The sequence below is a fragment of the Sturnira hondurensis genome, unplaced genomic scaffold (genome assembly GCF_014824575.4).
Source record: "Sturnira hondurensis isolate 20B ecotype Veracruz unplaced genomic scaffold, ASM1482457v3 Scaffold0018493, whole genome shotgun sequence".
NCBI classification, from domain to species: Eukaryota; Metazoa; Chordata; class Mammalia; order Chiroptera; family Phyllostomidae; genus Sturnira; species Sturnira hondurensis.
The window spans coordinates 1,607,128-1,619,248 of NW_028091124.1; the positions used below are offsets into that span (position 1 = coordinate 1,607,128).

At 61.6% G+C, this 12,121-nt stretch overlaps 1 protein-coding gene across 1 annotated transcript in view; it reads left to right on the plus strand.

Annotated features, from left to right (window-relative positions):
• The window catches only part of PER2 (period circadian regulator 2), a 29,840-nt gene extending 20,089 nt beyond the window's left edge, over window positions 1-9,751 (plus strand). Inside the window, exons 18-23 of the mRNA XM_037069192.1 lie at window positions 724-978; window positions 2,824-3,680; window positions 4,612-4,798; window positions 5,606-5,798; window positions 6,597-6,747; window positions 7,773-9,751. Coding sequence (XP_036925087.1) covers window positions 724-978; window positions 2,824-3,680; window positions 4,612-4,798; window positions 5,606-5,798; window positions 6,597-6,747; window positions 7,773-7,922 — 1,793 coding nt within the window. The 3' untranslated portion in view covers window positions 7,923-9,751. The remainder of the gene's footprint in view (window positions 1-723; window positions 979-2,823; window positions 3,681-4,611; window positions 4,799-5,605; window positions 5,799-6,596; window positions 6,748-7,772) is intronic.
• The last annotated feature ends 2,370 nt before the right edge of the window (window positions 9,752-12,121 follow it).

The following is a 12,121-nucleotide window of genomic DNA, read 5'->3' on the forward strand; positions in this document are numbered from 1 at the left end:
GGTGGGGGGGGCGGAGCTCAGGCCTCCCAGGACCCTGCAGGGCCCTCAGACTCTCCCTTTGTTGGGCGCTGGGCCGACACGGCCCTGGGAACTTGTGTCCTCGTCCCTGCTTGCCTTGCTGGGCCTAACCCGCCCCTTCAGCAGTGTCTCCGCTTTCCTGTGCAAGGGCGGGAAGGGGCCATGTACGGGTCTGCAGGGAGGCACAGCCGAGGGCTGCCTATGTGCGTGGCTGGCTCCCCAGGGTGCCCCAGGAGGACCCGGGACTGGCTGTGCCGGGAAGAGGGAGATGGCCAGGAAGAGAGCATGTGTCACAGTTGGTGTCCAGTCCCCTCCCAGGGCGGTCGTCACATCCACCTGCCTCGTCCTGTCTAGGCCCCAGTTCCTGGTGACCTGGCCACCATGCGTGGTCTGAAACAGGGTGGGGACACACAGCAGCCTCAGACTGCTGTGCTGTAGAAGCCAAGGACAGCCAGGGAGTGCCCTGTCATCAGAGATCAAAGCCCAAGATGCCTAAGGAGCCCAGCCCCGGAGCCCGGACAGTGGGCTGTCTGTCATCGTGGTCTCCCTTTGGTTGTGGGCTCTCAGAAGGCCACAGGGATGTGCCCTGGGTTCTGCCCCGCGAGGGCTTGTCAGTGTCAGAGGTCTCAGTGTGGGGCCCTCAGTTGCTCCCTAACGCCATGTGCACGGCCCTTGCTGATGGACGGTCTGTGTCCCCTCCCACAGAGATGGTGGACGACGCTGTGAGTGGGCCTGAGTCTCCGGACTGCCTGGGGGGTGCTGCCCCGCCCTGCGGCCTCGGCCCGGAGAAGGAGCCCTTCAGGAGGCTGGGCCTCACCAAGGAGGTGCTGGCTGCCCACACCCAGAAGGAGGAGCAGAACTTCCTGCTCAAGTTCAAGGAAACAAGGAAACTCAATGTCCTCCACTCTCGCTGCCGCTACTACTTACAAGAAAGGTCCAGGGGGCAGGCGAAGGACAGAGGTAGGTGGTGGTACCTGAATGGAATGGGGATTGAAAAAAAGGGAGCTTTTTCTTAGTGGTGCTCAGTCCAGTGTGGCTTTCAGAGTATGAAGTGTCCCCAGAACACCTGAGTTTGTCAGACAGCTGGGGGGACTTTGCCATTTCATGTCCCCACGGGAATGGCGCTGTAAACAGCGGTGACAGTCGCAGGCCAGCCCTGTGGAGTGCCGGGCAGTGGTTTCAGTTCAGCCACCCAGACAGGGCTCCCAGAGGCCCAGGCAGGCCGCAGCCGACACTGCAGAAACAGTGAGCACGGTGCTGAGGGGTGTTTGGGGCTGGCCCCTGAGGGAGGGGGGAGCCCAGGCTGACGCTGGCAGACAGCCCCTCCTGGCTGGGCTGACAGCCCCAGGCTGCAGCCTCTGAAGCCAGACAGAACCTGTGGGTGCATGCAGCTGCCCTTTAGGCCAAGAGCAACCAAGGGGTTGAAGGGCAAGGGATGAGGGAGCACAGACTGGCTTCTTCACACCTTTTCTGGTCCAGGAGCCTGGCTCTGACCCCAGCCACTTCCAGACCCCACAGACGGGGTGGAGCCAATCAAAGCCACCGCCTTTTCCCTGGGCTTCCAGGGCCTGGCCCAGACTGAGGGCTGGCGAGCTGGGCGACAAGCAGCAGAGGGCCGCCCCGCTGCTCTGGGTCTCGGGGCAGACACCACGGAGTGAGTGTCTGCCCAGTGAGAGAGGCCGACACCCCCTACCCCCCCAGACCTGGGGTGACTGCCAGGCCCCAGGGAACACCTGAGGAAATCACAGACAAGCGTTGCCCCCAGCCCTGGGCAGACCCCCCAGTGGGCCTGGCTTGGTACAGAGTCCCAGCTCCTTGCCCCCAGACTCTGGGCTGGGGTCCCAAGGGCCCAGAGCCCTAGCCACTGATCTCAATAGGGGACACTCTTCTCATTGGAAGAATGCCCACCAGAGGGCCTAAACTGCAAGACACCACCCTCCAAGCAGCTTGCCTCTGCCTGGCTCTCTCACCTGCAGCCCGTAGCAAAGGGGTGGGGCCCCCAGCACAGCTGACAGGTGTCCCCACACACCTGCTCCGGGAGCCCCGAGTCACCCTGCGTGCTTCGAGAGAAGAAACTCCTGGCACCCACCCCATTGCCCATCTCGGCCAGGCTTGGTGTGACCACCCCCACCCCAGTCGACAGGACTCCTGGTGCCGGCCCAGGCCGGGCAAACGTGCCCAAAGTCCCTCCTGTTACCGGGCGAGGCCCTCTAGCCTGCTAGAGAAGGCTTATCCCAGCCATTTGTCATCAGAGAAGCAGATACTGGTTCCGAGGCCAGTGCCACTGAGCCCCTCTGGCTGGCCCTGTCCAACGGGTGGAGCAGGGAGCAGCCCTGTGGGGACTCTCAGTGGGGAAGCTGAGGACACTGACCAATCGGCTTTGACGACCTCAGGTTTCACAAGCCAGTACTGGGGGACAGTGCAGAATGGCCAGCTTTTTAACTTCCTTTGGACAAATAAGGCCATTTTGATTCCACATGTCATGGCCATTATTTCATAAAGGAAATGACATTTTACTTGCAGAAGAAAACAAGAAATGTGATCTTACAATTAACAGTGGTCCTTTAAATTGATTGAGTCTGGTTTCGTAAAAACTTAGCGTTTTGCCCTGACTTTTCTCACGGCAGTGAGTGTCAGGGGAACCCTATGGTGTGCCTGGTGTGCCCAGGCTGACATCTGGGGACAGGGGCTGTTGAACTAGCAGGCGCCTTCCAGCTGTGGAGTGTGCAAGTCTCTGAGAGCTGGCATGACAGGAACCAGGTGCACGCTCACCTTTTCACACTGCGTGTTTTTCCGTCACTGCAGCCGCTCCCAGGCCGAGGAGCAGCTCTGGGGTAGACCCGTCTTGGAAGAAAACCAGCAAGAGCAGGAAACTGAAGCCCAAACGGGCCAAGCCCCGAGACTCCTCTGAGAGCACTGGCTCTGGGGGGCCCGTACCCCACCGGCCCCCCCTGGTGGGCCTCAGCACCACAGCCTGGTCGCCGTCGGACACCTCCCAGTCCAGCTGCCCCTCGACGCCCTTCCCCGGACCCGGGCCAACCTACTCCTTGCCAGTGTTCCCGGCCCCTGGCATCCTGCCAGCGCCTGGGGCGGTGATGGCGACACCGATGGAGGCCCACGCCAGCTTTGGGGTGCCCGCTCTGCCGACAGACGCTCATCATGAGTTTGCAGTCCAGCCCCCGCCGTTCGCTGCCCCCCTGGCCCCAGTCATGGCCTTGGTGTTACCCAGCTATCCCTTCCCCCCAGTGACCCCGAACCTGCCGCCAGCCTTCCTCCCCAGCCAGATGGTCCCTGCCCCTCAGCCTGAGTTCCCTGGTCGGACCTCACCCCACAAACAGCCCTGCCCTTGTCCTCGGGCAGAGCGTGGGCCACCTGTGTCCCGTGTGGCCACACCGGCTACCCCACCGTCAGCCACCGGGCCCTCTGGTCGGGCCTCCCCGCCACTTTTCCAGTCCCGCAGCAGCTCACCCCTGCAGCTCAACCTGCTACAGCTGGAGGAGGCCCCCGAGGGCAGCACCGGGGCTGCAGGGGCCTCGGGGGCAGCGGGGGCGGGACCGGACTGCAAACCCAGCACGTCTTGGAACTGGCCACTGGTGGTGCCACCGACCACAAGGACTCCCTGCCGCGCTTTCTCCGCAGCGGGCGGCCCCGCAGCCCCCGCGGTAGGTCTGCCTCTCCGATGAAGGTGTTTTCTAGACTGAGGGTCCCACCAGGTGTTTCAGTTTGACATGACTACGTGATTAATGTTTTCCAGTTAAACGCCCCTGTAGAGGAGACGGGGATGGGGGGCGCTTTGTATCGTCTTGGGGTCTAAATGAAGGGAGATTGATTGATGGTGAGTGCAAGATCCACATGGCCCAGGTGACTTGGCAGCTTGTTGTCACAGGCCTTGAGATTTCAAGTGAAAGCCGTGGGGACAAAGCGCAGTTGGGCTAAATGTCAGGACTCGGCTCCTCTGAGGTCGTGGGGGCAGTGGTTCTCGTGGGACATGTCGCTCTAAAGCCGGCGGCTGCCCCATCCTGCCGCGCCTCCAGGGCGCCGCTGCGCTGCTCCTATCTGTCCCTGGAATGCTGGTTTCCCGTGGGCCTGCCGCCCTCCCCGCTCCGCTGTGTGGCAGCCTGAGTGGCTGTGGCAGTGCCTCCGTGGGTGCCGCACAGAGGGCGTGTGCGCTCCCCTGCCTGTGCCCCCAGGAAGGGAGGGAGACCCAGGAAGCACAGCTCGGCCTACCAGTGTGCCTGCTGCCCTCCCCGCTCCTATTGCTGGGGTCTGGCCCATAGGCCCAGTTCCAGGGGGACCCCAGGAGCAGGAAGCCAGGGCCCTGCCCCCAGGGGCGGCCTCTTCCTGTCTTCCCAGCTGCTCTGCGGGAGGAACAAGCGTAAGGCCTCCCCCCACCCCCCACCCCCCGCCTGGATCCACGTGTGACTCTCTCAAAACCCCGTGGAAGTAGGTGGCATCTCACTGTAGTCCACACGGCTGTGGCCGGCTCACCTGGCTGCAAAGACCGCGCTCTGTCCCTGAGCAACCTTGTGCAGGCAGTCACCCTGAGCTGGTCCTGACTGGGCCCCGCCTGGTGTCTTCCCCGTGTCCCCAAAGTGCCAGGAGCCCTCAGACGCCCAGAACAGCGACGGCCTCTCCACAGCCAGCGACCTGCTTGACCTCCTGCTGCGAGAGGACCTCTGCTCGGCCAAGGGGTCGGCCCTGTCACGGAGCGGGGCCTCCGCCACCTCCGAGTCCCTGGGCTCCAGCTCACCGGGCTGCAGCGTGTCCAGAAGTGGGACAGGTCTGTGGGCGGCGCTGGGAGCCTGGGTCCTGGGGTTGGGGTGCGTTTTGAAGACTCCCCGGGCCCCCCTGGACAGCCTGCACCTCCCCCACTCTGTGGGGCCCAGCTGCACCAGAGCCACCAGGCCCATGGGCGCCAGCTCAGGGCCCCCCTGTTCTGATGGGCAGGCAGGTGCTCTGCCCCCAGGGGGTGGGCGGGCCCTCCCCAGTCACAGCTGTCCCTCACACCTGCTCACCTCCATGTCACCCACGGCAGGACTTGAACCTCTGCTTGCCTGGAGGGCCAGTCAGGGTTCCTCTTGAGCTGGTTCTCTCTGGGGAGCCTGGTGTCTGGATCACATGCTGTACCCACCGGGTCGCTGGAGTGTGATCTGGACCCGCTCTACGGGACAGGTGCCCTCCCCACATTCCAAGGCCCTGCTGTCCCCAGTGAGCCTCCCCTTCTCCGGCGCCCCTGGCCTTGCCCCCTCCAGGGGCTCTTGCTGACGAAGCCAAACCAGCATCTCCATGGCCTGGCTTGGTGCGAGGGGCTGAGTGCAAGGGAAGGCCTAGCCCTCCTCATTTCTAGGATGGGCTCCACCAGGGCTGCTTCAGCCTCCCCAGGAGAGCCCCCTCTGTGGCACCAGCCGGTGTCCCCTGTTCGTAGTCCAGGCCATCTGAGAACTGGGGAGGGGGCAGCCCCCCTGCACAGGCGCACCTCTCCAAACAGGCCTCTCTGCACCCGACCCGGCCTGTGTCTGCCCACACGCACGCCCTGTGAGGTCGGCCTCGGCGTCTGTGGTCTGAGCCTCCACCCCCGTTTCCAAAGGCAGCAGCAACACCAGCCGCACCAGCAGGTACTTCGGCAGCGTCGACTCCTCGGAAAAGAATCACAGGGCAGACGTGAAGGCGGACGTGCGGGAGGGCGAGCGCCTCCTCAAACGAGTCCTCCAGGACCCCGTCTGGCTGTTGATGGGCGACGTGGACGACAGCATCATGATGACGTACCAGATGCCTTCCCGGTAACTGCCCACCGCCCTTTCCTGGGGACACGGGCAGGGCTGGGTTAGGGGGTCCCCAAACCAGGCCACCAGTGGGGGGCTTCCCTCTGGAAGCCTCTCAGACTGAATGGAGTGACTCAGGCCTCTGGCGACCCCCCCCACCCCCCCCCCGCCCAGGGCTGCACTTGACACTGATGAAGTGTTTGTGCCACCTCTGCCTCCTTGGCTCTGCTGCCCCGTAACCCTGCGGGGTGAAGGGGGTGTGGGTGTCAGAGAGGCAGAACACAGGTGTCAAGGCAGGTGACCAGCCCGTGGCCGCCAGCCACCCCATAGTGAGTCTGGGGCTGGGCCCCAGCCATGACTCCAGCTCAGGCTGCTGTGAGCAACACTCAGGGCCCCTGCCCCGTGGAGCCCTGCCCCGTGGAGCCCTGCCCCGAGGCAGGGCAGCCAGGCCCCTGAGGGGGGGCGGGGCGTGCTGGCAGTGGGCAAGGGAAGCTAGTCTCCCCACCACCTCCTGGTGGGAACCTCCCAGACTCACCACCCTGTGCAGAGAACCAAGTGCCTGCGGACAGCCAGCTCCCGTGAGTTTAAAGTGAAAGTAGAATCCGCACTGGGACTGGTTTTCCCAGAACCACAGGCTGTGCACTTGGGATGTTAAGTTACCTTAACGGGAGCGACCTGTTGTAAACGAAAAGGAAATCTGCAGGAAATAAAAGGTTCCGAGACTGCACTGTTAACAGTGAAAGAAAGAGTGTTCTTGAGAGAAGCACAGAGACTGCCGAGTCCTAAAGCGCTCTCGTTTCTCTACGCACGGAGCAGAGATCCGGAAGCCGTCCTGCAGGAGGACAGGGCGAGGCTGAGGCTGCTGCAGAAGCTGCAGCCCCGCTTCACCGAGGGGCAGAAGCAGGAGCTGCAGGAGGTGCACCCATGGGTGCGCGCTGGCGGCCTGCCTGAGGCCGTGGACGTGATGGTAAGCTCGCCGCCCGGCCTCTGGGGGGGGCGTCCCGATGGGCTGCGTGGGCGCGCTTGGCGCTCTGCGCGCAGCCGGCCCCTGCACGGGAACGCGCCAAGGTTCACACTGCTGAGGGGGGAGGGGACACTGCTGCGCTGTCAGTCTGCCTCGGAGAACCCCTCCCGTCGTTCCCAGAGGTCTTCCGACCCCCACTGTGTGCTGAAGTTTGAATTTTTCTTTCAAATGTTTCCCATTTTAAAAAAGAACACTTCTATCATGAACCCTAACACCCAGGTGGGCCGCTCAGAAACAGCAGGAGTGTTAAATCTCTGCTCCTTATACCTGCCCAACTCCACTGCCCCTTCTGTCTCTGTTCCTTCCCGAGTCGCCCAGGATGCGGGTTCGATCCCCGGTCAGGGCACATCCAAGAACCAGCCAGTGAACGCATCAATAAGTGGAACAACAGCTTGCTCGCTCTCTCTTAAATCAGTTCACAGAGTGTTTTGAGTCCCTGTCTGCACCCATGTGCCCACTCCTGTCGGGTCCCAGTGTCCTCCAGCCACTGGAACGCCGCCGTTCCTGCTCCGTCTGCCCTGCATAGCCCAACCTCAGCTTCGTGGGGGATGAGGTCCCCCTTATGTTGTTGGGTCCCCAGTTCACGGAAGAGAAGACCTAGGCTGGTCACTGAACTCCCGGCCTAAGGGGCGGGGGCGGGGTGGGGGGGGCTGGTAAAGCAGAGGCACAGGGCGGAGCTTGATAGAGGGGCGGAGCCTGTGTCTATGCAAAGCCGCCTCTCCTCCCATCAGGGCCCAGACTCCCCAGGGCCCAGACTCCCCAGGGCCAGCCTCCAGGGTGGTGGGTCGCAGGGGCCCCGGGAGTGGGGCTGGCCTCCTCCCAGAGCAGGGGGCTCCCTCTGCAGAGGGGTCCCCTCAGCGGGTGCCGGCCCACCTCCGCGGCCTCATGGCTCACACCCGGTCACCCGCACCTCACTCAGTGTGAACGACATTTTCGTTTGTGCTGACTTCATGTTCTTTTCTCCTAAGGAATGTGTTTACTGTGAGAGCAGGGGAAACGATGACTTCCGTCTGCCGTACGAGGAAGACAGCCCTCCCCTGGGACTCGGCGAAGCCACAGACCCCGAAGGGAAGGAAAATGGACCCGCCCTGAGCCCCAGAAATGAGGGGCAGACGTAACTCCCAGCACTCCTCCAGGCTGATGGAAGAGGACAGAGCTTGACATCAGTTTCTAAGGAGATGGACGGACATACTTTTTGTTGTTTGTTTGTTTTAGACAAAGAAACAGTTTTTTGGAGGGGTGACTTAAAACTGTGGAGGGAGGGAAGGGTTTGGAAAGAAATACATTTTTATATTTAAAATGTAAATGTGGACTTGGAGGGGCGGGGAAGACAGTTTGCTGGGATACAACTTCAGACTGAATCCGCCCTTGTAAGCGCCGGGGAGGCCGTCTGGGCATTACGGGAGCCCGAAGGCCACACTGAGCTTCCATGGGGTGTCCCCAGACATCACGCCAGGCCACACCCACCCGGGGCTTCGCCGGGGATGTGTGTGCAGTTCAAATCCTGTCCTCTCTTGGGGCTGCTTTTTATCTCAAGTATCATCTAGTCAAACTAGATGTTTTTAAAACTACTCAGTGAAGATGACAGCCTCTCCTGACTTGCTTTCCAAATGCGTCGCATCGAAAGGTGTGAAGCAAACCGATAGCTCTGTCTTCAGGAGCAGTAGTGGCAGCCGTCTGGGCAGGCCGGCTCCGGATGAGGCCGGTGGTCTGCGTGACTAGCTCCCTCAGACCCACGTGCGCCCTGGCCCTCCTGGGTGCCTGTGTCATCCTTGGCTCCATTTCGGACCCCAGCCAGCACGTCCATGGAAACAGGTGGTCGGCCATCCCTTTGCAGAGGCGATTTCGTCTGCAGGCTAGGCTTTGAGGACCCACTCGTGTTCTCTAGCTAAGACGCCCCAGACACCCGCTCTGGCCCTGGCAGAGCTGCCACCAACCCAGGGAGCCCTCGGGATGGTGTCTGTGCTGCCGGTGCAATGAGCTTGCCTCTCCCGCCCCAGCCTTTCCATGAGCCTTCCTTCACTCGGCAAGGCTTCCTGTCTCTGCAGTGGTGTCCCCCAGGGCCTCTGGCACCTTCAGGCCTTGGGGACCCTTGGGGAAGAGGGAGGGCATTCTGCCCGGCTGTTTGCAGAGCCTCATGTTGGGCCATATGCTCCAGAGACTGTGTGGGAGAAACAGCATCGGTCCCTGGAATGAAGAGAAGCACCCGCTGATGAGACAGTGGGTCTTCCCCGCACTGAGCGTAGGGACCCACCAGGCGGCAGGCTCCCCTGCTCCCGGATGGGGAAGCCGCAGCCAGGACCACGGAGCCGCCTTCCAGCCAGGTGGCTCTCCTAGTCAAGCCGTCCTGCTCCTGAATGAGTCCTCTTCCTCAGAAACTCAAACGCGAAACACTGTCTAGCTTTTTTTACGAAGTACTCTCACCTCCAGGTGCCCACATTCCTGCCTGCGTGTGGGAATGAGACGCTGCCAACTGCGTCCTGCCTTCCACGGAAGTCGGGCCGTCACCCGGGGACGGGTGTCCCGCAAACACCACCTGCCAAAACCTCCTCTACCGTCGTGAATGTTTACCGTCAGCGCTACGCACCCACCTCCGCGCACTGCGCAGCGCCGGCGAGCGCAGAGGCCGGCCCTAGGAGCATTTTGTGGCGTTGTTTACACGGCGCCATGTCTCAAGTCGTCTTTCCTTTGTCTGTGAGCTTACACGGGTGTTCTGAAAACGTCCTCGATTTTAAACTGAGCCTTTTTTTTTAACTACATTCCCTCGGAGACGTAAAAGGCCTCCGAGGCCGCGTGGCGACTCCTGGCCTGGCCTCACCACGCTCCGCTCCTGCGCAAACCAAGCTTCCTCCGCCCAGTGCAATCCCTGGTTTGGCTGCTTGTGTCTTTTTATGACTTTCTGCCTTTTAGAAAATTGGTAAATAAAGCGAGTATATTTTTATTTTTATTTGTCTGAGTCTTTAAAGTAACGCTGGGGGGAAACTGAATAGAGACGATTAAAGATGATAGGAAGATTTTTTAGAACAGAACTTCCCATTCCGCGTTTGGGACTCTCCTTTCACAGCGGCCCCCTCGCCGCCCTGCTGGCCACTCCCCTGCGCAGCGCGCTTCCTGCGCCCCGCTGTCCCTTCCGGTCTGATGCGTCTGGGACGCGCACACTTCCCGCAGGCCCTGCCCCGTGGACTTGCTTTCCCCGTGGAAACCGACGCTTGTGACCTGGACTAGATTTCTCCTGGGCCCTGCCCTTGCAGGTAGGGTGGGATTGGGGTGCTCTGCTCAGCCCCTGGAGCTCCTCCCGGCTCTGCAGGCCCCCAGGCCCCCACTAGGGTGTCTGGCCACGTGGGCTGGCGGCAGGGCCAGGGCGGCCTCCATCAGAGGTGATCGGGCAGCACAGCGCCATCACCCCCCACCCCACGGGCCCTGGCCTGCCTTCCGCCATGATGGAGCTATCGGGGGGCCTGGTCAGAATAGGAGAGAACGTCGTCGGGGGTCCGGGAACGGTCAGAGCAGGAAGATGACCGGGGCCTGGACCCAGGGCCCAGCCTTCCAGAAGCTCTCCGAGCAGTAAGGAGGGCTTGGCTCCACCTCCTGGCCCGGATCCCGAAATCCAGGTGGTAAGAGGGGAAGGGGAACAATGACTCAGTCCTCCCGGTGAGCAGAGCCCCTCAGTGGCCACATGTGGCCGTTGCGCCGGACTTCTGAGTGCCTTTGGAGACACCTTACTAGATTTTTATTGACCATAGAACCCAAGAGCACAAACTAAAAGGAGCTTCTCAGAGGCCCCCGGGCCGAGGGCCCACAAGTGACGTAGATGTCCGCAGGCTGCCCCCTGCCTTCGTGCCCCCGGGGTTTACGGGCTGCCGCCACTGCCAGAGCTGTTGCTGTCTGGTCCCCTGTGGCCACCACAGCCCTGCCCAGCGCCTGCTGGTCTCTGTCCCTGCATCTGAGGGGCTCAGAGGGCTCAGATGCTCAGGAGGTCTCTGGGCAGGCAGACTTTGAGGTGGGGGCAGTCTAAGGGGCAGGCGGCAGGCAGGCCACGTGAAGCAGGGAGTGGGGGCATGGTGCCCTCACTACGGGCAGGCAGGCGTCTGGAAGGAAACAGCCAAGCCCGCCGAACAGTGGGCCCACTGAGGGAGACTGAGGCTGACCTCAAAGACAGGGCCCTGGGCGACTTCCAGGCCAGTCAAGGGCTCGCCAGCCCTCGCCTTGTACTTCCCAAGGGCCCTCGCTCGCTGAGCCCTACCCAGCACGTAGTTTCTCCTTCCTTCAACTCATGGTGTCATTCCTGAACCCGCGCCCTCCCCCCACTCCAGACAAGGCCCCCAGGTCCCAGCCCTCCCTTCATTCCTCCCTTCCCTGGCAATGGCCACCTGTCATTGGTTTCTGCGGCCGACTTTATATCGGGTCCTGTGACTGTCAGGAAGCCTTCCTTGCTTGGCTGCGGATGGGTGCTAAAAGTTGACCCCTACGAACTGTGCCGTGGCTGGGACAGCAGCGGCTGCCGAGTGGGATGACGCGCCAACATCACATTCTGTTCCTGGGCTCCTGTTTGCATTTCCTGGAGTTCCCTGTGACCTTTCATTTTTTGCTCACACTGTTAGCCTTTGTCACCTTGTCTCCCAGCGCCCCTCTCGGCACCCTGTCCAGTCAGGTGTTCTGTCCGTCTTTGCCCTGAGGCCTCCCCTGGCATCCTGACTGTCCTGTACCAATGTGAACTATGTTCCATGGAGAGCATTCTAGAACACGTTTGGCCTTGTTCAAATAATATACTAGCCAAAGAGAGGTGTAGGGAACAGTATAAGAGAGATCACTGAGTTTATTTTTCCATTTCTCAAAGTAGTGAAAACTCACCTGTAGTTACATGTGTGGGGGGCTTGGGGTGTCTCCTTCCCTGAGGTGGTGTGTAAATGGCAAGGAAGAGTAAAGATATAGGCCAACTAGGGGTCCACCTCCCCGACCCCCGTTAGTGCCCCCAGTAGGTGTGGGGGATGGAAGGGCAGTTGGTCTCTGAGAAACCAGGGGAGGGCAGCAGGGAGACTGAAGAAAGGACCAGGTGCACGCCTGGGTGAGCAGTGCTGGTCTAAGGAAGCCGCAGGGCCCTGCTCACGAAAGGCCCCCAAGGGGCACAGACCAGGGGTAGGTGAGAGTCAGCACAAGGGGCCCCCAGGGATGCCCAGAATTTAGTGAAGTGTCTTGGGGGGCCTTCAGATCTCTCACTAAACTTGCCCTGCCTGTGGAGGTCTCTCTGGTGGGGACCCTGAAGTGAAACAGCCACCTGGAGACCTGCCAGATCTCTCTGGCAGGTCGTCCCCTGGTC